The 26,879-nt window shown below is 45.9% G+C and overlaps 1 protein-coding gene across 1 annotated transcript; it reads right to left on the reverse strand.

Moving 5' to 3' along the window:
• Positions 1 to 682: 682 nt before the first annotated feature.
• olfm3a (olfactomedin 3a) lies at positions 683 to 24,038 on the reverse strand. Its single transcript, XM_076013698.1, has 6 exons — positions 23,657 to 24,038; positions 6,829 to 6,972; positions 5,522 to 5,677; positions 4,509 to 4,728; positions 3,165 to 3,271; positions 683 to 2,039 (listed from the first exon to the last, which is right to left on the reverse strand). The coding sequence occupies exons 1-6, from the start codon at positions 23,747 to 23,749 to the stop codon at positions 1,362 to 1,364; spliced, it is 1,398 nt and encodes a 465-aa protein (XP_075869813.1). The 5' UTR covers positions 23,750 to 24,038; the 3' UTR covers positions 683 to 1,361.
• Between the last annotated feature and the right edge of the window lie 2,841 nt (positions 24,039 to 26,879).

Genomic DNA, 26,879 nt, shown 5'->3' on the forward strand with positions numbered 1-26,879 from the left:
ATGCTGACGCTCGCCGTGTAGGGAAAAGGACTTTCTTTAATCATGACATGAGAGCCTGGCACAGTTACCGACGCGGCTCCTTTGTGCCACAAGGCTTTGACAAATAAAAGGTGCGCCCAGTAGCCGGAAGCTATCGAAGACCTATTGTGATACGCTCTAATGTGGCCACAACTGGAGCGCATCCAGTTTAGAAACTGTGTATGGGTAATGATGTCATTTACCTGATGGTTTTGGTGATTGTAGATTGCTGGTGGTGTTTGGAACGCTACGTTAATACATTTATCTCTTTTATCTTATGCGTCCTTGCCATGCTTGACAGTTTGAAGTATTTTCACACACATTAGCGCCTCATCACCAGCAACCTTTAACCCAAGTAATTAAGTAATTAGTGATATTCTACCATAGTTGGTATGGAGGACGATTCCTTGCCAGAATGTGCATTCCATTTGTCTGACTACCATTGTTGATTTCCGTTCTATAGCGGATGGCTGGTGGCAAAATTAGCAACAAAACATGTTGTTGCTGTCATCCTGCTCTTAAGCTATCAGTCACAAGCAGGCCTCTGAAATTGTATTTCTGTATCCCTTCCAAAAAAAAAAGAAATACATATGTATTTTGTACATCTGCAATGCAAACATAATTTCTATGGTGCCTACCATTGGTGTATTCATGCAAATAATCATAGAGGACCCAAGTTTATTCAGTGAAATAGGCTCCGAGACAGTTTGGCGATTGTTTTCCTGTCAGATCACATCAGGTTGAGCAGAGAAACGCATTTTGATGAAATGAAACTATTCCATTTTAATGAAAATGCACAGACCTTTGCGACGGATTGGTTGTATAAAAATACAAATATTCTTTCTCCACGGTGACGTACATTACAACAAAATTTTACGAGCCAGTCTTCACAGGATTGGCTAGAACTTGTTTTTTTTTTTGTTTTGTTTTTTAAGCAGCCACCTTTTGCACGGTTGCAAATATGTAGAACAGACATTGCCTTTAAGTGTTATACTTATACTTTCACATTGGCCAAAAAGCGGTAAACACAGAAGCAAAAAACAGATACAACATAAACACAGATTCATTATGTGTAATGACTGTGGACCGAATCCGGACATCCATGCAAAAGCCGTCTAAAGTCTTTAGCTAACAGAGCAAATAAGGCATACCAGTTTGATCAGCAGCGAAAAAGTGTTAAACTATGGACATAAAAGTTAAGAATCAAGTCTTTGCTGTCCATGCTCAGCTCAGCCAAGGATCAGAGTGGATCATGTGGTTGCAAGTGAAGACGCCACACTCCATTTTTGAGCAAAAGGAAAGTCAACAGTCAGAAGTTCCTTGTGTCCGCAAATGTTGAACGTTTAGGAGTCATCGTCAGTTTTTATCACGTGAAACAGGGTGACGTTGAACAACACCTGGTGTCCATTGTTCCAGGCGTACAGGGCCCTCTCTCTCGCGTTGTAGTCGAGCATGGAGATGTGGAAATACTGGTTGTGGAAGGGAATGTCTATGTACTCGTAAGTCGACGTCTTGGTGGAGTAGGCGTAGTAGACCTTTGCCCCCGAGAGGTGAGAGTTGGTGATGTAGAGCGTTCCGCAGATCATGAAAGATTCACCCGCGTTCCTCTTGGAGTACTCTGTGTTCCAGGTCTTTAGCACCTGCAAGGTGTCGGGGTCAATCTGGGAGATCACCACATTCCCGGCATTTTGATTGGTGGCGTAGACGACCCACATCCCCAGCTCGTCCGCCATGACGTCGATGTCGGAGAATCCGCCCCAAGTGTACGGGTACATGTTGTGGAAGCCGGCGAATTCCAAAGCCCTTTGGGCCAGAACACTGCCTGACTCGAAGTTGTACTTCACGATAATGTTGCTCTGGTATTTGTTGTAGTACAGCGATCCGTTGTAGACCATGTGATTGGTTCCGTCCCACCTGAACGGCAGGCTGTAGGTTCGGGAAACCACGCCGCTCACAAAGTCGTCCACCGTCTTGAATTCGCGAACAATCTTGCTGTTGCTGTAACCATCCATGTACCAGACCTTCAATAAAAGAAAGATCAAATGATGGCTATTATTACTATGATACAAACAAACAAGACGAGAAACATAACATGCCTCCATTGCACTTAGGTGAATTCATTGAAAATGTCCAGATGTGAAAGTGCAATTTACTTCAAAACAGAGACATTAGCTATGTTTCCATGACTACTACAATTGCGCAAAACAAAAATTACGCAAAACAAAAAACTGCCAATGAAAACACCTAATCTTTGAAAAACGTCTTAAATATATATCTCATGAGATGGTTTTTCAGATATTTCGTATTGATATAAAGGTATATCGCAAAAAGCGTGAATTGCAATTGCACTTGATCAAAATTTTAGAAATATCGCTTTTATTTTGCGAAAAAAAAAAAAAACTGTATTGGAAACGCAGCTATTGTGCTTACTGCCTACTGTAACCATCCTATTGTCGAATAAACTGGAAATCTTCCCAGAGCATTTATATCAATTAGAAAATTGTGACTGCGACATCCTTTTTGGTGTGACATTACTTTCCTTCTTGCATTATTCCAACAAACGGCGCTAGTGAACATGAAGAAAAACCTTCACGCTGCGGAACAGTGTGGTAAGCGCAGACACTTCCTCATAGGTCGCTTTTGAATGCACTCAAAATTGCAGCGGCGAGGGGGAACACGCTGCGCTACCCTCACAATAAACGTCCCTCTTTTCACTCTCGCTTTACCTCTGCCTTTCTCATTCTCCATCTTAATCCGCCTGATCAGCAAAGGTTCTTTCTTTTTCCTCCAAAACACTTTTTTTTTGTGTGTGTGTGCAGCCACTTCACCGATTCCGCCGCAACCTGTCCCCAGGTTGCGGCGGAGAATAAAGCCTCCTCTTGTTTGCCACCTGCAATGGCTGACATGTTGCCTTGACGCTGTAAATCAAATCCTTTTCCTCGGAGCAATCTTGGAGAGTAGCAGCCGCAGGATCATAAAAGGGAACCTCGACATGTGTGCGTCCCCTCAGCCCTCGCGCTGAACAGCTAACGTGTCCGTCCCCTTCTATGCAGGTGTGTTTCAATTCGAGACACAACAGGATAAACGCAGGCAAACTACTGTGCAGGACACACTGGAAAAACAGCACTCCTGCTTTCATAACTCACCCTGTTGTTTCTGGTCGATGCGAGGGGATCGGTCATCCACGCCCCGAACCGGGTTCCAGATGTCTTGATCGTAACAGGTCCAGTGATTTTCATTAATTTCCCACATGCTGTTAACAGAGGAATGGCAGAAATCAGATGCGGCGCGCTGTTTGTTTTGTTGTCGTTTTTTTTTTGTATCCAACTAGATTATTTTCCAAGCCAATTTCATGCCTGCGCCACCAGAGAGTTGGGCCCTGTGAGCGTACTGAGTCACAGCAGGCAGCCGGGGTGCTTAATTTAACCGGAACCAAAAATCGTGCAACCGCCGTTTGTAGCTAAAGGCAGTTCAGCCCACTTGCGCGCTTTTGCCGAAATCGCTCCCTTAAAAATGCACTTTTTAGACCACGCTTGTGGTTCGCCTTTGGTTACAATGAACGGAAATTGTACCAAAGCAGGAGTTTTTCTTTTGTATGGGTAGCTGCCTTTCATTAGTCTTCAATGGGTGTCTTTCATATGTTTAATGTGTTCCTTTTTTCTAAATAACCTTCCCTTCACTTAATACGTGGTTTTGTGCTTTCTGGAAACTTTTTTTTTTCTTTTTCTCAAGTGTTTTTTTTTTTTTTTTTTTTTAAATCGAATTACCAGAAGGGCTGTCGCTACACAAAACACTTCACAGGAAGAGAGAGAGAGAGAGATTATTTTCTTCGCTAACGTACAATGGAGACAAATTGAAATCCATTCAGCAGAGTCCACCAAAATCTGCATGGATAAACCTTCAGGGAAAAAACAGTGCCGCAAATACACACACGGACTCTGCGACGGACGCGGCAAACTTTGTGACCGTGACATTGCGAGTTTATCTGTTGCCAGGTCGCGGCGGTCTCGAGCCAAAGTGAACTGGACGCCTTTGATTGTTGGAGAAGTCCCGCTCTCGCTCAACAGGCGCCTCCACTTGAATCTCAACACCAAGGGACTCCGACATCAATTTTTCAGGACTGAGGACTCCCATTGAACGCGAGTTTTTGAGTTCTTTCAAGGAGCCGAGGAGGATTGAAGTTTGAAATTTCAAGTTTCACACTCGAGTGTCACATTCGGGGTTCGTCTTGTGCCCGCCCTATGAATGTGCCCCTGGCTCGCACTCGACTGCGGATGCTCTGCCGAGTGTTTTTTTGTAAGTCGTCTGCGGCGGCGCCGCCTTAGATCACGGCACACGCGTAGTCGGTGGCGTACGCGCTTTTACGCAAGTTCAAGTGAAGTGGAATGATTCCATCTTTGAACTTCCAATAAACGTCCATCTTTTTAATTCGCTCCCCCTTTAACGGCACTCGAGGCTCTCAATTCATTCGCGCAAAAGCCAGAACTTACTCAGTTTGCCCATGCAGCTGCGCAGCCTGCTGTCCAAGCGCAGAACCCGCTGATAGAGCTCGTCGTAGTCGTAGGCGCCGAGCTCCTCCTGGATGCCTGTCAGCACCACCGACAGGTTCCTGATTTCCTCTTTGAACTGGGATATGAGGGCGGCGTCAGTCTTGTACTGCTCCAGCACGGGAATCAACGGCTTCAGCTCTTCCATCTTGTCTTTCAGCTCCTGCGCCGGGGACAGAGAAAAATAAAATATAATAGAGAAATGGTAAAAAGTGAGACCAAAAGCAGAAAACTGTGGCTGCGGTCGACTGCCGGGGGGAATGAACGGGATTATTTTGGCTCTGGCGGAAGCACCGAAATACGAAGACCTTGTTGGAAAAGAGTTATGTTGTTAAACCCCAATGACAGGCAAGGAACTGACAACCTATTCCTCAAACCAACCATTCATGTATTATGTCACCTAAATATAAAAAGTTCTCGGATTGTGAAAAAGCCTGTTGTGGAAAAGTTTAATGGAAATGTATGGTAACGTTCAGGTTATTTTATACACAATTGAACTAAAGTGCTTTACTGAGAAAAAAAAAAATCGTATTTAAAGGGCTAAAAAACTGTTTGGTTGATACCTTTGCACCCGGCTTCTTACATTTTATGAAGGTCTCGGCCTTCGTTTGTAAAACGCCTTTCAGTGTTTTGTCGTCTTGCCATTTCATTTTTCAAGCTCGTAGTTTTTTTTTTTTTTTTTTATGGCTTGCTACATCAGAGAGCGGCTTCCCCCACCATCTGTCTTGTGCACACACAGCAAAGCTGCGGCAGTAAAATAAAGTACAGACAGAATAAGGAATCAGCCAAGGTCTTCTATCCTCAATGTTGCTGTTTTTGAATAGAAGTCTGCACACTTGGAAGCCTCCCTGACAAATGTCCCAATGTGGAATGACTCGCGTGTCAGTTGAATGGAGGTACACGGTTGTAAGAAACCATAAGCACAAATGTAAATAAAACTGATGGGGGTGGGACACCTGGAAGTTTTTGGCGATGGCGGACTTCCTGTCGTCCTCCACCTGTCGGAACTTTGTCCGCAGGCCCTTCATCTGGTTCTCCATCTTCATGACGTACTGGAAGTCCCTCTGAGTCCGCAGGTTCAGCACCTCAATGGACTGGGACATGTTCTGCACCTATAGAGGCAAATAAGGCGCGATACACTCATGCACCGCCTCATTAGCTGCGGGCTAATGCCAAGCCTTCCAACTCTGTCACCTTGAAGACCTAAATAAAAATTGAGCGAAAATTGTTTCGCTTTGAAATTGGACATTAAAACATTAGCACTGAAGACTACAGTATAGTCCATGAAGCGGTGCAAAAACAACTTCTGCAAGTCTCTGCATGGAAACCGTGAACCAATGCGATTTACACCTTCTCATTTGACCATTAGCAAGACAACAGCCCAATGTTGTATCTATTATTATGCCATTGTGCGTAATAATAAGCCTCTGGAAATGGCCAGAAATGCCTCCTTACCCTATAAAGGGTTAGAAAAGAGGGAGAAAAAAAAATGCAGTGTTGTTTCCATTAAGTGATTTGATGAGAACTCCAGAGGCTAGGAAAAACATCGTTACGTAATAGGCGATACTGAAAAATGGCTGCTAGGGCTCACCGGTCTCCTTGTCTATCCAGGAAGACCGCAAACGTTCACTCCATCAGAGTTCAGCCGATCTCCTGACCTGTTTTCCATCAACATTTTGAGCGCTACCTCTGACTCGGAGAAAAAAGAAAACAAACTCGCAAACCGTGCTCACGTAAACTGTGAATTCAGGGAGGTTGTTTGGAACGATGCTGTTCCCGTAAAACTTCGAATGCAAACTTCTTCAAAAATTTCATTCAATCGTGCTAAATCCTCATGGCCGCACCACTGGCTCCTTTGACTCCCATCAGTGGTCTCTGACCCGGGTCCTGTTCCCCTCTTTCGAGGAAGCCATGATGCCACAATCCCTGTACTCACTGTCTTTAACCTCAGCCTGCCCCCTCCAAGGCAAAGCCTGCTCATTTATTCTGTACGTCAATCCGTCTTGAGTCCTTCAAGTGTGTTCCGCAACAAAACCAGACTCTGAAAACGGAGACCCAAATCCAAACATTCCAGGGAAATGCCTTTAATAACTCAATATCATTTCCTCAGCCAAAGATAGCCGTAATTATTTTTCCACTGCGGCTTAAATACCTCGGCTTAAAAGTAGGACGTCATTGATTCGCGTTGCCGATATTTTGAGTTTGGTGTTTCTAACCTTTAAAGGTTAAACGCTCTTTGCCTTTTTGTAGCGCTTTTCCTTACCTTCTCCAGCAGCTGGCGCAGCTGTCGGCTCTTGGCATCTCTGGAGCACAGGCTCTGTTCCGGTGCCACCACTGTGCAGATACAGCGGCCATCGGCGTCCTGGGCCGAACTGTACACCTGCCAGCCTTCCTTGGGGCCGATGGTCTGCGAGCGGGAACGCCAGAAACACAGTGTCACATATCAGTGGGACGAGAGACTTCTTTTTCTGCACGATTGTCTGTTTTAATGTCAAAATGCAGCTGTGGTCAGCTGTGGTGTCTGTGCAGTTTCTCCTCAGGTACTCCAGCTTCCTCGAACAGCCCAAAAACATGCCCGTGAGCCGAATTGGGATTCTTAGATTTACCAAAGGTGTGTGTGTGTGTGTGTGTGTGTGTGTGTGTGTGTGTGTGAGAATGGTTGTTTGTCTTTCTGTGAGGCCCTGCAATAAACTGTCGCCTCGCCTTTGCACCAAGACAGCTGGGATAGGCTCCAGCAACCCCCTGCGACCCTGAGCGCTGGAGAAGCTGGGTAATGGAAAAAACATGGAGGGATGGAAAATGCGAAGTTACTTCATCCATGTTTCACAACGACAGGTTGTGTCTCTGGTAACCTCGATGTGTATGAAAAAAAATCCCAGTTCCGATGTGTTTCTGACGCGAACCTATCCATCCCTGATGCTGTTCCATCCCTGCATCAGTTCCAGCGGCAAACTTTTTTTGGTTAGCGGGATGGATTTTCGTATCAAGACCAGGATGAGTGTATTTGCGGGAGCAAATAAATAAATAAACAAAAAAAAAGTTCCCCAAGGTCTGACATCTAAGGGAGACGGCAAGAAAAATAACAACGTGCTCGATAAAAACCTGTCCTCGTTCGCTGTGAATGCCTTTTGAAGTGTCTTTTGAAACGGCTTTCATTTCCTTCTTTCTACAATGAGTAATTCAAAATGAAACGCTAATCGGCGACTTTGCTTCTGACAGCGTCACGCTAATTACTCTTTCATCTCCAGACTGGTGCATTTTTTTTTTTGCGTTCCTGCGTCGCGATATAATCGCCTCATAATAAACATCAAGGTACAGGATTTGAGGGCAAGTTTTTTTTTTTCCTTTTGAGCGCAATTACACAAGTTGAATCCACAGCCTCGCAGTTTCGCGCTTCACGCGGTTAAACCCTGTTCATTTCTGTTTTAGACTTGTGTAGCATTCACACACACACAGATTGAGAGAGATTGTGCAGCAACAATTTGCTTTAAAGATCAATATCATCGCCAGGACCAAACAGCTTGCGCCGGGCCAGAATGATGCTTTACATTTAAAATTCTTTGTTTTATTAAACACGATTTATTGTCCTACGCAAGTTGAACCCGGCAACAAACGGCCTCATTTTCCTAGCGTGCCCATTACAAAGCAGTGCTTTTTCAGGCTCACATCACTCCGCAGTGAGATTGAGCGTTTGATACGTAATGGCTGTAATTTGCTGTTTTTTTGTTTTTAATAACTGCAGTTTGCTTGGTGGACATGTCTATTTATATGAAAGAAGATTAGGGCCACAAGAAGAGAAAAGAAATGTTATCGGAAGGAGATTTTTATTTCACTTTTCATTTTGAGTTTTAAGTTGAAATTCAGTGAATAAATGAAAGAAATTTCACGAATAAAGTCGACGCAGATAAAGTGGAAATTGGCAAGTAGACTGGATGGATGGTGGATTATCCAGTTACCCACAGTTGAAAGTCAACTGCCGGAGACAGGCGTCATCAACACAGTCATCAGGAAACCGGTGAGAACGGAAGTACTCCGCTAGACTTGCGCGCGGAGCCTTTGGACTTTATTTTCGACATTTTGACGTTAATTGCAAAATTTCAATATTATTCACCAAATTTCGCCCTTTTTATGTCAACTTTACTTTAGAAATTTCGACTTTAATCTCGAAACTTCAACTTTATTCTCGATTTGAAAACTTGAAAAAAAAAAAGATTCTATCTCAATTTTTTCCTCTTCTTTTGGCCCTAGTCCTCTTCGGTACTATTATATTCAAGATACGTTTCTCAGTTGCGACACTTCAATCAACCAACCGGAGACAAACAGGCTCCGACAAAAACACTCTGATTGTGTTTTTATAAAATAAATATTCATGCCCCCCGGCGGCCGAGGACTCCGCCAACGTGCCTCGTTAGCCGTGTCATCGGGGTGACATGCACGGAGGAAGAGTTTGGGTGGTGGTGGTTGTGGCTGAGTGGGAGTCGGCCGAGGCGGTCAGGTCGATAAACAGAAGCAGCGGGAGCGAAGAAGGTGGTGGATGGGGACGGGAAAGCGGAGCCTCGCGGGGGCTAGATGTTTCCCGTCGGTGAACGGCAAGACGAGCGGGGAGGGAGGTGAGATTGGGTCGGGGATAAACGCGGGAGGCACCGAAGAATGAAGGGCGGCTGGTTGGAGTAAAACAAACGGGGCCACGGCTGACGGTGCAATCCATCTGGCTGACGCGTGGCTATTGATTAAAGATCAGGCTCGCGCCGCGGGCGCCGTCTAAAGAGAGCTTCATGCACAAGTAGCGAGGATCCAGGAGTATTTGATCAACAATGTGTTTCTACCTCGCGTGGTTGGCCGAGGCGCCCTCTCTCTCTCTCTCTCTCTCTCTCTCCCTCTCAGTCATTAAATGATGAGGCTGTTCTTTCAATATTTCATATCTCTGTCTGGCTCCCCCTCCGCGTTAGGCTCGAAGAAGATCAGGCTTGAAGGCTACAATGGTTTCACAAGGCCGCGCACCAAAGTCCAGTCATTAATCATCCCCACAAAAACTGCAGCGGTGCTCGGAGCTCTTTGCAGATTCCCAGCACAGTTTTTTTTTTTGTTTTGTTTGTTTTTTTCCCTCCTCCGTGCTGGCATCACGCATGCACGCACGGAGCAGTTCTGCCAAGACGCTGTCAATTTTTTTTTTTTTTGATGCACCACTCGTTTATTGATGTCCCTTTCCTGCGGTTTTACCAGTAGCTTCATTAAAACCTGATTCCCAGTCAAAAAATGTGAATGGCGGGGTTGCGTTGCCATCAAGAAACCATCAAGAAAAAGCAATAAATCATCCATTCTAACAAAAAAAGAAAGGAAAAAAGCTTCCGCTGTGCCGCGGCGCAGGACATATTTGTTTTGCAATCGCTTCGAAAAGACTCACAATCATCTTTTATCTGGTGTACAGTCCTAACAGGGAAATAAAAGACAAAACATGGACTCGTAAAACCCATTCATTCTTCACACAGGGGAACAAAGACACGGAGAAAACATTCCATTCATCCCCTCAGAGGTTTGCAATGGCCGATAAAAAATAAAAAAAAAAGATCCGCAAAAGACATTTTGAAGGCAAGATTTGCAAAAACAAAGATGCTCAAGCAAAAACATTCACTATATGATTTTTTTTTTTTTTTTTTTTTCTCGTGTTTCACTGAAAAACAGATTTGATGGGACATCTTAAGTCATTGTTTATTACATGTACAACTGGATGACGGGCCTTCGGTCATTGGTATATATCCCAGACACCAGCGAGCTGCCTTGCCAGATGAATTATTTTGAAAGGAAAACAAGAAAAATGTATCTACAGGCAATGGCATACTTGGCCCTCTGTTTGCAGTCTGCGGCAAAAACGCTTGGTTTTCGCTTCGAGCTAATAAAACAACACTAAAAGAGACGAGACACCTGACCAGCACCAGTGCTTGTGACAGGTCCGACATCTCGGAGAAAGGGCCTCGCGCACAGTTTGAAGCGCTCACACACAGCTACACACAACTATACACAGACACGACTGGAGATGCCAGTGATGGATTTTTCCATCCATCAAGTTCACTGACAGGCCACGGACAAATACCGTTGGCAGAGAGCAGTTTATAAAGTGAGCCTTGTGCAACATGGGAGCTCGTATGTATCTTCTTCACAACTCAACTTGATTATTCTGACAGGCACAAATCACAAAAAACAGCGGCAGTTCTTCTCCTGTAATTTTATTTTAAAAGTCACAATGGGGCGGCTCGTTTTCACGAAAATGGAATGGCGGGGAAACTCCAAACGAGATGAGCTTCCTCTTTTGTAGGAGCCTTTGCCGTGATGAGGATTCCGTTGTCAGGAAACGGGGCAACACCGCCGAGTGTCCCGGGGAGAATATAAATCGTCGGGCCAAAGGACGGCTAGCCGCAGTGCGAGGTTGACGATTGAATTAATTTCGCCAAAGTGTCAAGAGATATGTTTTTGTTATGACTCGGGTAACAGACAGAGACACAATAGTGGCGGGTGATTGAGCGACACAAGTATGCGAACCGAAGCTGCGGGGGGAAAAAAAACAAAAAAAAAAACGAATTGCAACAGCACGACGATTCATCGAGTGGCCAGGAAAACATCATTTATTCGTCTTCCCGCGAAAATGATGTTGGGCTTTGCCGGACTGGAAGACTCTCCGTGAAATCGCCTCCACCTACATCCCGCTAGGGTTATCAGAGATTGGCTGGCCCACCCCTTTATCACTCGGGTAACCCGCCGACTGGAAGATTATCAGCTGCTCCGGTAGCCGCTAATAACGAATGACCACGGTTTTTATTGCCTCCACGGCGGCGCAAGGTCAATCGCACTTCTCCAGACTTCTCCTCTTTAATGCTGCACTTTTATGAGCCGACCCGAATGAACTACGAGTGAGTCCTCAACCTTTGGCGCGCTTCACTGAACCTCGAAGTGGCGGCTACAATACCGCCCGTCACCGGCGCACCTGTCGTCCTTCCCCTCCAACGGAATTTTAGCCGGCGACGAAAGACTCGGCACCAAGTGCACAATTCTGTTTAGGTTTGTTTTTTGTCAAGTGAGGAGAGAGATTTGATGAGAAGTGACTGGATCACATCGCCCAGCGTCTAGAACCCCCTTAATTGCCGCTTGTGCATTGGAAGAAAGTTTTGAACAGATGACTGGCGTGGATCTGGATATTAGTTTTGCCACTTTGATCTAGTTTTCGAGTCAGGTTAATAACTTAACTGCATTAAGATTTTTTTATTTTTTTTTTTTTATCCCCCCCGCTCATATTCTAATAGTGTTTGCTATCTCTGACTCAGCAGACAGTGGCGTCAACATTCGCCGACTTCATCGTGGCGTTTTTCTTGATGGATGATGGTTCAAATTTTCTTGGACTGTAATGATTTCCTTAAGATGACTCCACTGACAACTCTGTGATGTATGCAAAGTGGAGTTAAAGTTCTCCACCACTGCATTAGGATTGGTTCATTCATGGATGTTTGTATTTCCAATTGAAGATGAATTGAATTGCCAAAATATGTGCAAAGAGTGTTCTTGGATAGCGAATATGGCAATATTGAAAACAAAGGAAGAAACATCCACTAGTCAGATTGTAGTTATTGTAATTAATCGCAGTGAATACATTTGTCAAATTGCAGCGGATGAGGATAATGTGTCCGTGTGCATTCTTCACAACCCCCCCGCCCCCCTACTGCACTGACATCTGGGTGAGTGTAACATGTACTCAGTTCATTTTCAGCTTGACAGTGAAAAAATTTGAAATGTCATGATTCAGTGAACTACAGTATTCGGCAAATTATGTTCAAGGAACATAAAAAGATATGCGCCCCTCAAAGAAGATTGAAAGAAGAAAAGGTCACTCTGATTTCAAAGGGAACTGAGTATCTTTTTTTTTTTTTTTTTTTTTTTTTTTCTAACCAGCGAGTGAGAGCTAAATGTGAGCACTGCTGCGTTTCAGTCAGAGGAATCAGGCGCTTGGAGAAACTGCTTCCAGGGGTAAAAATTGGGGTAAATGACGGTGAAATCACCGGCTCATCCCCGGGAGGACAAGGACCGGCAGCCGTCGCTACTTATTAGGAAAAAGTAAAACAGGTTTTTGGACTGTGACTGGAGCCCTTTGAGGTGGCGAGAACATCAGTTGACGCTACTCAAGTATGAATGCAGATGGAATATATTTATAAAGTCGAGAGGGTCCGCAGCCCACCATGCTAAGCTGGAGGCTCGCAGCTGGGGAGCTCTTCAAAGATGCCTTTGACTTTCAAGATAATGGAGCAGTCAAAGCACAAAATAAATCACCAGTCAACAGCGCTGATAATGAATTTTCTCCCTGCGCAAGATATGATTCGTGCAATTCACAGCAGACGGCTATCATGCCAGTAAGACGCCTAATTGGAACCATCGTTTTTCTGTTTGTTGTTTTGTCTCTGCTGTGTATTTTGCGGCGGCATTGCACAGTTTCCATTAAATTTGTCCCCATCAACCTTTCGGCGTGATTGGGGGAAAGCGGCAGGGGGTTGATGAGGAAGCCGAAAACGAATAGAAAGCGTAACAATGGTGATTTGGGGTATTTTATTATGGCGGGGGGAGATTGCCACTACCCTTTCACATCATGATCAAGCTTGTTACCCTTATCAGATCATGATCATGAGTTTGTGCGGCTTTTCGACTTTGCTCTTCCCCGCTGATTCAGGAACTTCATTTCGAATAAACCCTGGCAGTCTTTTTTTTTTTTTTTTTTTTAGCATGTGTTCATTCACTGTTGCGACTACTTTGTAACTTTCAAGGCAACACAATTTGATTTTTAAATGACTTGCCCTTTTCACTATACTTAAAGGGGCGATTCAACATTATGGCAAATTGGTCTATTACCATAACCCCCATAGTCATCGGAGCTCATTCACTACTAACTACCAGTGTCTGTTAAAAGAGGGCAATCCAAAGACATGATCTGCCAACAAACTGGAGGTGAACGGCAGCTACAGGTCTCCTTCAAAACTCAAAAATATGAATTCCAACAACTCCACGGTATAAAGTTACAATGCAACGGCACAAATTCTTTTAACGTGCGATTAACGCCTGGTTCACACCGGAGGCGGAAGTGGCGCGCCTACAAAATTCGTACAGACAACTCCCTCTACTTCTCTACAATGTCCTCTCCAATTGTTCCTGGAGTATAAGAAACACAATAAATATCTTGTGAAGTTATGTATAGAGCAGGGTAAAAAAAATGTGCCCTTAATTTGCAATTAATCGCGAGTTAACTCGGGACACCTAGGTGATTAGTCGCGATTAAAATTTTCAATCGACGGACAGCCCCAATTTGCATATATGAGCATTCAATTACCATTCTGTGATATTACAGCTCTTCCAATTCCATAGGCTTCTCTCTGCACTGATTGCCAAACTTTTTTTTTTTTTTTTTTCAAAGTGCATCTACCCGAGCCAACCCCTATAATGCCGCTGACTGCGTGTACTGCAAACCAATCTCCACCCTGCTGGGCTTTGGCTTGGTCTCTTGATCTGATTCCTTTCTGCCGGCCTCATCACGGATGATTACATTTGCTAAAGCTGCAGCGGTGCGAGCCAACGTGAAGAAATCACTCGCAGGTGAGGGCCGGCCGCTGAAGAATTAAAAGATTGTCGCCGGCAGAAATTGCTCCATTATGAATCTGCCGCAGATAAATGGGCCGGGAGGCGTCCGGCCCCCTCGAATAAATGGGCTGAGGCTGCAGAAAGCCAACAAATGGACACAAACTGTCGAGGTGTCGAGGCCGACACATGGAAGTATATGACGCTTACTCCCGAGGGTCATAAAGGAGCGTTTGGAACGTCGGTTTAGCCGCTCGTATTTCCTTCATACAGTAATGGCTATATTATTAGCAATGAATGATGAGTCTGGTGTGAAGCAACAAGCATCGCTTCTCCAAGCTGTCCAGGGCTGCAATCATAAAGGTGGAACGCAAGTGCATGCAATGCCTATGAGTAACCTCCAAGAGATGTTTGTGTAATAATCCTCTTAGCGCTTTGTTTGTGCCCTCAGCTGTCAGTTGTTCGACTTAATCATTTATTTCAGATTTTCGTCCTGTTACATTTTCCTCTTTTTATTCTGCAGTGCATTCACATTTGCATTTAGATACAAATCTGGCCTATGCCATGTCACGATGTCAATAGAGCAAACTCCCATCCCATCTCGTTGGGCTTCCACACCCTGTCTGCCGCGACACCGGGACCTTAACGGAGGCTTTCCGGCTCGGCCCATCGATCAAGCTGTCCGACCGAAAAACCGGGTGAAGTGGAGCGCAAGTCCAACTGACGGCCGTGCTGCTCAAACAAGTTAGCATTTCGTCTCTAATGGCGAGGGGGGGTGATAAAGTGGCGCGCGCAGGTGGCCGCCGCAGACAAAACCCGCGCAGACGTCTTTGACGCCGACGCCCCTAAATGGCGGTCGCAGTCCAGAAAGATGCCCACAAAGACGTCCCAGCACAAAGCGGGCGGGCGGAGGGAGGGTGCGCCACGAGGAGGAAAGCGAGCGCCAACGGGTTTTTTTTCCCCCCGCTGTGTGATGCGACTGCAATGAAAGGCGCGCGGGGAGATTAATTTCCTCGAGGCATGGCACCTCCTTGCCTCCTTTGACCCCGGCCGGGGGAGGAGATTGAATAGATAATTCCGCAGGAGCCCCGGCACATTCCGCCCCGTAATGTCTCTGAATGAGGCGCGAGATTATCTTGTCCACACCGCCGTTCCCCCCCCCTCGCCCCCGCTCCTTCCACTCGGCTCCTCCGCCGACTGAGCAGGACCACACGGGCACCGTGGAGGGCGGTAATGAAACAGTCATCAGACATTATCGGAGGAGTAAAGCCGGCGGACAGCTCCGGGCCACACTAAATGGCACGCGCTCGCCACCGCAGCGGAATACTAAGCAGGTGTGACAGGTGACTCGAGGTTTGATAAAAATAAAGTGATACGATACCGGTGAAGAGCTGCAGCTATCTATTATTTTCAGATTGATCGATTTTTTTTTTTTTTTTTTTTTCTTGGATCCTTCTCGATGAGACGAACCCGCTGAGACAAGCGTCACAAAATGAAAAGTGTCCCGACGGAAACGATAGAGCGAAACTAATGTCTAGCCGTAGCGAAATTAAGGAAACAAAGCTTCGATTCAGCAGAACTGTAATCAAGTCATTTTTCAGTTCACCTCAATAAATTTTCAGCTCTCAATTGTTTTGACGCGATGGCTGTTTTTCAGAAGAAAGCTAACGGCTACGAGTTGGTTCCAAAAAGAGGAGCCAACAGCTTTTGCAATGAACGACCAATCCAAAATAAGACCGCTGCGAGGTATCTGAGCCCCTTGTGACATCAACAAATGCAGATTTTCCCGAGCTGCCTGTTCATCCACACACGTTCCTAAAAGCAAAGCAAGCTGAAGTGCGCTTTGCAGAATATGGGACCTTCAGTATGTAAACACAACACGCTAAAATAGCTATTAATCGCTCATTCGCTCAATGCTTATCTTGCCGACACAAACAACCATCCACTCTCGGATTCACACTCAGAAACAATTTAGAGTTGCGAACCTTGTGAGGCGACGGCGCCCTGCAGGATTCATGCGCAGATGAAAATAACCCACGCAGATCTCGTAGCCTGAATCGTCGCTAATTATACCAGGAAGCAGTCGATACCAGCGTGGAGTCTTCGCTCACTGATCACATCAAGCCTTTTGCCATTTAGGGGCAACGTTCCTCGGTAGCATCTCAGTCTTTGTAATGTGAGAGCGCGCTCATTAAAATTGCATGAAACCCCCTTAAAACACTGCTGGAAAAGGACAACCCTGCCATATTAATGTCAGCAAGTGTTGCCGCGACAGGAGTTCACCGGACTTTAGCCGACCTTAGAGTGTTCTTTTTTGCAAATAAGCGCTGAGGGTCGTGTCAGCAAGTTGGGATGCTGAAGTCCAAAAACCGAAACTAAAGTGGCCGTGACTTCTCGGGTGTCGAGTCCTGAGCGTGCCCAAAATGAAATTACGGGATAAACAAATGATGCGTGTCTTAAAGATGTACGGCTTCGCTCGGCTAGGAATCAGGGGGAGGAGGCTAATGTGCAATCATTGTGATTTACTAGACCAAGAAATGAGCCAAAGTTACGCAGTCACAACACTCCTGGACATCATCAAGAATGTGTCATGTACTCCGGGAGGCCTTTTGGACATGATGTGAATACTTTCTCCAATCCCACGTAGAAACTTTAAGTCAACATCCCTTTCACTTTTATCTGGGAGCAAAAACTCGGCATGTGTGCAAATCCAAAGAGGTCTTGGAGCTAATTTGTAGACTCTGTCAAGGTCATTATAAAACTTGGTCACACATCGATTCTCACATTAATTTCTTTCAAGACTATGACAACTTATTTTCTTTCATCAGGCTTATCCAGACTTGAATAATAAAGGCGGCGCTCACTCTATAAGCAGGCTCCCCGGGGGGGGCTTCAATACTTGGCGGTGGCTTTGTGTCTAAAGCAGCGGTTTTGCATGAAACAATTTTTATCTAAATAGATGATTCGATTACATGCTTCTTGAAAAGCAGAAGCAGACAGTCTGAGTGGCGTTTTCACGAAAAAAAAATATGCAACAGTATTGGGGAAAAGAAATAATGTGGACGATAGAAATTCAAAACAAAGTGCTTCACAGTGGTTTAAAACATTTAGCAAAAGAGAAACCCTTCTCACTCTCTCTCTCTCTCTCTCTCTTCCTCTCTCCCTCTCTCTCTCTCACACACACACACACACACACACAGATGCACACAAACTCTCGGAGAGATGGCAAGGCACTGACAACTGATTTGAGGAGAAAGCCACAGTTGTGAAACTGTAGCTCAAGATTGCGGGAGTCTGGGGGGGGAAAAAAGCAACCCTAAAACTGATTTCAAGTGACTGTGGGGAACGAAAAGTACCAGCAGCAGGTTGATGAGCTGCGGCCTGCTAATGGCGCGCCACTTAAAACAATGGCGGGCGCACTGTGCCTTGAAGTGGCGCAAATTGATTGTGCAAGCGGCGGGATTCTTACGTAAGTTGTGTGAAAGGTCACAATGGCAGTTAGTGTGTCGTCACAAGACATGACAGTGAAACAACTCACAATGAATTGTTTTTCGAGATGATGTATTTTACAAATCACCTTATAATACACCAGCCACTCACAGGATTTCAAAAACCAAAAAAATTAAATGTAATGTGACTAAATGTCTGTGAACACTTCCTGTAATGCAGAAATAATCCTGGGGACAACAACAATAGTTTTTTTTTTTTTTTCGCATGCTAGCAGAGTAATGCATATCGGCTCTGCTCTACTGTGCAACAGGTTTTCCTTTAAGTATACAACTTTCATAACAATGTTAATCCTCAAGTGTTTTACTTTCACCGTGAGGAATCAAGGTATGCTATGAATAATCTCGTTGGTACAATTCTCTGTATGCTCAAAGCGGCACCTGGCCTGAACCCAATATGGATTTTGGAAAGAAACATTTTTGCTATTAAACAGATCCTGCTGTCAAGCAAACATTAACATATCTTAATACACATGAGAGCAGCTAATCTATAAAAAATATATATTTAATTGTAATTTTTTTATTAAAATTAAAATTTCATATTTTAGATCCAGTTTAGTCAATCTAAAATAGGTTCCTTTTCCATCATGGGCACGAGTCTATGTCTGTCTAAGTCTGCCCCAATGTCAAAAAAAAGTATCCAAGGACATGAATTACATTTTTTATTTGCGGGTTCAATATTAGAATGCAGAGTCCATGATCACCGCATTGGTAAAGTTGTTATCGTCCAAAGCCACTGAGACCTTAAATGTCTTTCAATCCCCTCAAGTCCAGCCTTTCAGCTCTTATCCAGTGATATGTGTCTGATATAAAAGCCACTTTGGCTGCAATTAGAGTAATCATAAGGGAAAAAGAGAAAGAGGGCTGTAACTGTCCCTCCTGGTAGTTTCAACACCGTGTCGCAGCTCCTGTAATTATGCTTAGACTATTATTAACAGAGATACGTTCTCCCCAGAGAACTGAAAAAGAGCTCCAAATGAGTGAAAATTATAACCATTACATCGTGGAGAAACCGGCACAAAATCTACCAATAATTGGCACCGGGGTTAATAATATCACTGTTAGTGTCTTTTAAAGCAAGATGAGTGACACGGTGGCACCAAACAATGGAGGAAAATTGCTGACGGGTAAGTGTTTCTTTTTACCCGTCACTGTTGGTGTTCAGACGTGATAAATGGGCTTTAATTTCCCGACAGAATGTTTGGCGGCACGAAAAAGAAACACACCCCAAAACCGTCGGTTTAAATTTGAGTTATGCTGTGCCAAATTACGACTGAAGCCTTGTCCACATGCGGTCATTTCCGTTTTCAAAAAAATGCCCCCAATCAACGTGGAGTCTCTCTCATCCACTGCCACCACTGTGTGGCCCGGCGTGAAATCATATCAGGAAATGCATTTGTCCAGTATCTGGTGGTGGCGCCGTAGCGATGCCTCGGCAACGCACAAGAGTTCTTGCAATTTCTCCAAACATAAATGTGGAAAAGCATGATCAGAAGAAGAAGATGGTGACAATTGCAAGTGCACGAGCGAGAAAGCGAGCGTATGCAAGGTCCCAAGAATGGGTAGAACTTAAAATGGACACAAATAAAACGTATCCACCATTATTGGTACGACTGGCCAGGTCGGGAGCATGGCATTAGTTCGACCTTCCATAAGTCCGACAAATTGCCCATTGGTATGGCCTCCGCTAATCCTAACCCTAATGGGAGGCTGGAACCAATGGGCAATTTGTCGGACTAATGGGAGATCGGACTAATGGGCAGTTCCTGGCCAGGTCAGCGCATGCAGGTTCAGGAAGAGTTGGAGCTACGCAGTTGCCGTTTAAAAAAAAAAAGGCGCAGTGCAAGTGTTGCAAACACTGAAATGCATGGATGCCGCTGAAAGATTGAATGACTCTGGGGCCCAACACATTTGGCTTCCTGAAACGGCGTTTGCCTGCGGATGAAACGTCCATCTGAAAACTCGTCTCCGTCTGATCAAGGCCCGCGATTTCCAGACAAGGCTATCAATCACGAGTATGATTCCGTTATTATCAGCGTTGCCACGCTGTGCCGAGATCCTGCAGAAAACCCCCCCTTGCAGCGCTCGACTCCGACAGTCAGAGGGAATGAAAGACAAGCCACTGGAATCTGACACGCGCATCCGCAGTCTAACGTCTCTCTCGGCCCGGGCGGAGAGCGCCGCGCATTTACAAGGCTGCCGCTGTAAAAACGATTCGCATCCATCACCGGCGGACCCGCTTTCTCTTCTCTTTCCAGTCCGCCGGCTCCGACAACCCCCCCCCTCCCAGCCCCTGACGGCAAGCATGCCGTGTCACCACTAATGACTTTGCTGGAAGTCCCCTGGCTCCGGACGTTCGCTTTATTTGTGTTGACACACGCGGAGTCAGAGGGTGTCGTCTTTAATTTGGCCCCCGGTGGCAACTTTCGGGGCGCTCTTCCCGGTGGCCGCTAAGGGCTCGTGTTGTATGAGTAGGTGTGCCCTGACGGCGTACTACATCACCTATTTTTTTTGGTTTTTGCTACCAAACAGAAATTTTAATGAAAAGGGGGACAGGATGCCAGCACCTGGAAGGCAGTTTGACTGCTGTTCTACTCTCCCAACAGCAGTATTTCATATCAGCTTATGTCTTCAATGGGACTCAAGTAAATAACGTGAAGTGCTTATGAGTCACAAGTGATGCAGTGTGGAATCCCTGAATGACGAGGACGCTGTGAATTAGAATCGCATTTGAAGTGGGTTTGGCTGGACTGTCTGGACTGTCTGGACTGCGTAAACACCACCAGTCATCAACTTGTAAAAAAAAAGAAGACAAAAAAAAAACAAAAAAACAAAAAGCAATTTCCCATCAGTGTTGATATTAAATCACCCACACCAAACAAAAGACCGACATCATTTCAATTTCAACCAATGAATCCTTGAATATTTCTTGTTTATTCCAACTCATTTCACAGACTGCACTGCTGTACGGACATGGCACGGCCCGCAGGGCAAATGTTTTTCCAATTTGTTGCTTCTCCGCAGCAAAAATTGTTTCTATTTATTCGCATGATGAATGAATCATATTCAAATTCGTCGAAACCAAGACGGACGTCAGAGTCCAACCCACGCGGATTTCGAAATTCTTGAAAACTCTTCAACGCGCCTTCAAATCCACCATATGGCGTTCGTGCTCGCCCATGTCCGTGCTGGAGAGCAACCTGAGCAGATGCGAGATGGAGGTAAAATACGTCATTTAATACAGTCTCGATGAGTGCCTCTCAAAATGCCAACCGCTCGGTGGTGACTAAGCAAAGACACCCCACTGAATATGAAGTAGGAGAAATTCTGAAACTGGAACGGGCCTTGTCCTTCTCCGGCAAACTCTTTGTTCTCCAGGTGCAGCATGGAGAATGATGAACAGTCACACGAACTCGCAAACTCGGTCCTCATCTCCTTGACGAGAGCAAGGCGGCCGCGGCGGCGCTATCGCGGTGATTAGTTGGCTGGTGCCCACCAAAGGGGAATAACTGCTATGCAAATCATTCCCCCCCCTCCCCCGGTGCCTCCTGGGGGATCCATTGTGTACACACAGCAGCTGTATCCGCCTAATGCCACGCGATGACAAAGGGAAAATCTATACAATTAGCTCCATCTTTAGCCACTTCATTCGCCGCCGATGGCAGCGGGATGAGGGGGCGAACGCCGGCTCCAGAGACCGCCGGCTGACACTTGAAATTAAAAATACGAGCCCCCTGCGAAAGCTCCGACAGCCTCGCGAGCGGCGGCGGCGGCGGTTTTTCGTTTTTCAGTTTCGAAAGGGAAGAGAAGTCCGCCGGAGTCACGATTACTTCTCGCGGCGGAGCTGAGTGGGCTTTATGGCCGCGCTGGCAACGCGCTCGCAGGCCCCGTTCCAACTCCGTCTCATGCTCCTTAATGACGGCGGTGTATTAATTGGTTTAATCGCACGGAGATAAAAGGCAGAGCCTGGGCTTAATGGCAGTCATCAGGACTGTGTGCCCAGGAGGGGAAGAACGTGCAGAAACGTCTCACTGAAGGCGCACTGAAGGGTGAGGACACTTTCGGCTCTTTGTTCGCGGAGAGCCCGTCGAGCGGCATGCAGAGAGGGGCTCCTTTTGTGCCTTTTACCTGTCGGCCCGAGCGGAATCTGAAAGGCGCGTTGCCTCGCGCTCTCATTTTCCTGTCAGGAAGAAAATGATTAATTGCCCGATTCACTCATTATCACCGAGACGGGTTCAGACGCCTTGTCTCGGTCTTGGTAACAGTGGTGTTAGGATTACTCCACAAGAGTAATCCAACGGCCGATTACTCCTTTTAAAAAAAAGTAATCTAATTACTTCTTTAACCTCTTTGTTTCATAAGTAATCAATGACTCATTACTTTGGTTGGAAGAAAGATACAGTGACAGTTGCTCAGAGCTTGGGAATGAACTTTATTTGAGTGCCAAAATACCAAATGTTGTCGTCTTGTTTCCTGCACATAACGTACAGTGAACCACAATATTCTTTGAATTTAGACGAGACGAACTCAAAACAACGGTTGCGTTTCCAGCTCTCAAAACGCAACCGTTTGTGCCGCCGCCGCCATGCTTGTTGTGGCGCGTCGTCGCACGTCAGTGACGCCGCATGCGCGGCCGCATCATCAGTCTGCGACATGGTTGTTTGCTGTTGTTTTTTTTTTCTGAATTTCAGACATGTTGTGGGACGTTTTTAGCCTGCAAAATATTTCAGAAAAGTAATGGAATCGTTACTTGATAAAGTAATTATGAATCGATCACCGGTTTCGCCAGCGTAATCCCCTTACAGTACTCCGTTACTCAAAAAAAATAGTGTAATTACAGTAGTGGATTACTTAGTAATAGATTACTCGCCAACGCTGCTTGTTAAACACACTCACACAAAGTCCGGTGCGACGGAGGATGACTCTCCTCCTGCCGCACAGCCAAAGGAGTGTGCGTGATGAGCTGCGAAGACATTTACGCGGCCCGACGTGTCCATAATTTAATACCATTAATTAATTATCAGTAACCTGTCTGCCTTATTCAGCGCTCTCTTCATCTTTCCCTCGAATACAAAATTACCTCACCTCACCTGGTGTTAAACACGAGCGTGGTGACAGACGCGCCGCTATCCATTAGGATGGAAGACGGCCATTGGTAGAGGGGGAGGCGACGTGGGGTGGGGGTCGGGGGGGGGGGTTATGTCACCCAGACGTGTGGCTTCACCGCGTAAGCCACATTGGCTCTGCATGGTGCGAGTTGTAGCAACAAGTCGTGTTTTCCCCCAAAGGGTCAACGACGTGTCTCGGACGTGTTGGACGGACGGCTGGACGACGAAACTGAGAGGCAAGCGGATCCACAAGTGGGCGAGGTTGCCGAACGGCTGAGTCACACAAGGCAGATTCTTGGGCTGTGTGATGCTGGTGAACAGCGCGGACAGAACTTTGCACCTTGTGTCAGTCGTCGCGAGAGGCGCGCAACAATTTTGTCCATCTCGGTTTGACACTTGACATCCCCAAATGATCAGACTGGGATTTCACATTCCAGTCGGTTGTTAAATAATTGAGCCCTGTTATGTGTTTGTGCAGGCTTCAGACGCATTTCAAAACGGAGAGAGGAACACAGATCACAGAGATAATCCATCACAAAACTGCAGCAGCACTCTCTTCATAACACAATGTGGCGATAATCTGCAATATACACATTTCGTGACTCATTTGGTAAACTTGTGGTAAACGCAACGTGGCGCAAAGACGCGGATGCCACATTTGCGCCACGTTGCGTTGGAGATGAAAAAAAGCAACCCAACTATAGGCGTCGCGTTCTCATAACAACAACAACAACAACAACAACAACAACAATAATAATAATAATAATAATAATAATAATAATAATAATAATAATAATAATAATAATTTACGTGTGTGGAGCAACACGCAAAAAAAACAAACAAACAAAAAACAAAAAACAGATCAACTCACCATGGAGGGATAGAGTCCGAAGACAGCGAGGCAAAGGACGGGGTAGAGAACGCTCAACAAGACCCGCATGTTTGCGGGCTCCGGAGGGGGCATCCACTTTCTCCGCGCCGGTCAGCAGCCGCCTTTGGGCGTAGAGCTCCTGACGCGCTTCCTCGCCTCTGCGCGCCTCTCCTCGCCTCGCCTCTCCTCGCCTCGCCTCGCTTGCCTTCCGCCGCCTCCGCCGCCGCCGCCGCTCTACTGCTGTGCCACCGCAGCAGGCACGAGTGCGCTCCGACCGCGGTGCAGCGAGCGCACGTCCGTCGACATCACAGCCAACCCCTCCCCAGCCCGTGATCCCGCCGCGGTGAGCGCCGCGCCGAGGAGGAAAAGTTTGGAGGCGAGAGAGAGAGAGAGAGAGGGAGAGAGAGAGGGGGGAAAGAAAGAGAGTGACTCCGACTGCGCTGACTGCAGCAGTGGAGCAGCCGCAAGGATGTGACATCATCATCATTATCATCATCATCATCGTCATTCTCCTCCCCCGGCTCCTATCTATCTATCTATCTATCTATCCATCTGTCTATCTAGTTTCAAACATCACATGGACGATGCCATTTGTGCAATGTGACCTTCACAAAAGCCTCTGTGAGGGTGAATTTGTACAAATGACAGGACGAATAAATAAACAAAGAAATGCGGCCATACTCTTCCGTGCAACAGTTTATTGTACGTGTATTACGTGCACACTCAAGAGAGACACACAAAAAAACACAGTGGTTGATGGCGAACCCAGTGATTCGGACAACTCGTCTTTCTGTCGACTTGAATTTAGAAAAACGGCAACGTTTCACAGGCCTTTCACCATCGGCCCTTTTTCCTTTCTTAGAAGGTCGATCCACTCGATGAGACTGAAATGGAAACGAGAGGCAAACGTGTATTACATGCACACTCAAGGGAGACACAAAAAACACAGTGATTGATGGTGAATCCGGTGAGCGAGTCCATTACTTAAGGTGAGAATCAGGTGTACTGACGCCGCCTGGGCTAAGGAGAGACATCCCTCTGCGCGTCAGCTGCTCGCATTCATCACAGTCAGCAGCAGATGGCAAAGCCGAGTGACCCCCAATGAGGAGCGGCCGCGAGCCAAGACGCTCGAGTTGGACATCTGCACTGGGGTTTGTTTTTGTTTTTTTTCAGCTCACTTCTAGAAAATGCGAAACGTTTGTTAGAAACGCACCCTCTTGAATCCTTTCCGCCTTTCTGCAATCTGACCCCTATCGCACAAGAGAGTTTAAGCAGAACTACAGTGTCGTTGTCGACTGTCTGCGCTTGTGACATCAGTAAAAATCCCGCAGTTTAAAGCACTCAAAGCTCGTCACAAACCTTGAAAGTTTAGGGCCAGCAGCTATTTTTTTTGTCGTGACTGCGTTTTAGATCTACCGAACACTCACAGGCACTTGACGCCTCTCATTCCCTTATGCCATCCCAGTCGTGGTCTGTGTCATTTATAGATAGGTTTGTCCTTGTGTCGGTCCCTGGCAGCGAGGAGACAAAACATAGCATTTATTTTCTGGGGCTGTAGATTCTGAGACACTGCCTGGCAATCACAACTCTTCAGGCCAGAGCTGTTACTCTACTACAAAGTCTGAAAACCCCACTTACACGAGTATAAATTACACCATCGGGTTGCTGACTAGACTCCGGTGTCGTTTTTTCATAAAGTCGTTTCATAAATAACAAAATGGCAAAATACAATGGGACAGGATGAAGAAAAATCAGTCAGACTTGCTAAAAAAAAAAAAAAAAAAAAAAGTGAAAAAAGGAAAATGCCAATATCCAGTCAGGCAATTATGGGGCCACCAAATAGAAAAAGCTCCTTTTGTTTTGGAGAAGAAAACCTGAGCTTTATTGTCAGAAACTCTACTGTATGTTGTCTCCAACTGATCGAAAACTTTAAATTCATTCTAATTCCAAAAAAATATTGCTTTTTTTTTATTTATTTAAAGTTTTCAGGCGTCCAGCCCGGTTTACTTGCCAGAGAGTTCAGCCTTCCTCCACGCTGCTTGTTTGAGGAGGAGGAGGAGGAGGAGGAGGAGAAACTGGCGGAAGTAGAAAGCAAGCGGGCCGACGGTGTTTGCATGCTAACGAGACGATTCTGACCTCTAATTTTGGGGTGAGTTGATATAAGGAATTCACTGCAAATTATAAAGTAGATTAGGGCAAGGTAGAGAGAGAGAGAAGGGGGGGGCGGGGGGGGGGGGGCGGGGGGGAATCCTCCCAGTATTACGGCAATGGCTTTTCACAGCGCTGTAATGGAGTCTTCACGGAGCAGGCTCCTAATAGGGCTCGCTCAGCTGGTCGCGTTGCGGTAATTAAAATTAAACACGCCTTCTTCTGGAGTGCGGCGCAAACCAAATGAGCTTATTCCAATATTCCTCAAGGAGATTGTGTTTGCGATAAGGCAGGTCGGGGTGTTTGCCGCGTGTTGCGCCGTTAACATTCGTCCACGTATTACGGCCCCCGTTATTCGCCGCTCCATTAGAGGGACGTTTAATGGAGAGTGCTGTTTGTTTTGCGAAATTAAAAGCGTCCATCTCGCCTCCGCTGCTTTACCGCTGCACTCCTGTGCTCGGTCCTTTTCATTTCGTCCCCCGATGTCCTTGACGCCTATTAGCCTTCCTGCATTTGCAAAGTAAGAAGAAAAAAAAAAAAACAAGCCCTCGGTGGTTAAGACGGGAAAACGTCAGTAAGACCCAAGATATGAGGTTTGATTTTTCGCGGAAACCCTCCTACTACCCTGCCATCAGCGCTCATAAAAGGGCCTGCACTCGAGACGGCCGGCCGGCGTAAGTACCTCAGAAGTATTCCGCATGATAAGCTGACCTTTGAGGCTAGCAGAGACAGAATCTGCAAGAAGGTCAACCAAAGGTTGTTTTATCTGAGGAAGCTGAGGACTTTTCAGCTCCCTTGTGAGAATGTTTTATTCATCTTTTGCTGAGTTTGGACTCACATTTTCAGTCATGTTGTTGGCTTAGCAATCTAAGCCTCGTTAGTATGGCTACTGCCATAAGGACGGAGGCTGTCTTTTTTTCAGGTAGGCCAGGTCTAATAGATACCTGAGAACATTCATTTCATCGGCTGTTGAATATTTGAAACAGCTGTATGCTGACGACTTGATGTTCCACCTATTTGCTACCATTGTGTGTGTTTTATCTTTGGTGTTGATTGTGCCAGCGGCTGCTGTATA

This window comes from Nelusetta ayraudi, unplaced genomic scaffold (assembly GCF_046127955.1).
Source record: "Nelusetta ayraudi isolate G7.1 ecotype Tasmania unplaced genomic scaffold, CSIRO-AGI_Nayr_v1 ptg000155l, whole genome shotgun sequence".
In the NCBI taxonomy this organism is placed as follows: domain Eukaryota; kingdom Metazoa; phylum Chordata; class Actinopteri; order Tetraodontiformes; family Monacanthidae; genus Nelusetta; species Nelusetta ayraudi.

What these genes read in the sequence shown, in the direction of transcription:
- olfm3a (XM_076013698.1), bottom strand. Translation starts at nt 23,749, where the DNA reads ATGCCCCCTCCGGAGCCCGCAAACATGCGGGTCTTGTTGAGCGTTCTC. An exon ending in TGCGCCAGCTGCTGGAGAAG is followed by an intron (nt 5,678 to 6,828) that starts GTAAGGAAAAGC and finishes TTGCCTCTATAG; the next exon opens with GTGCAGAACATGTCCCAGTC. An exon ending in CATCGACCAGAAACAACAGG is followed by an intron (nt 2,040 to 3,164) that starts GTGAGTTATGAA and finishes CTTTTATTGAAG; the next exon opens with GTCTGGTACATGGATGGTTA.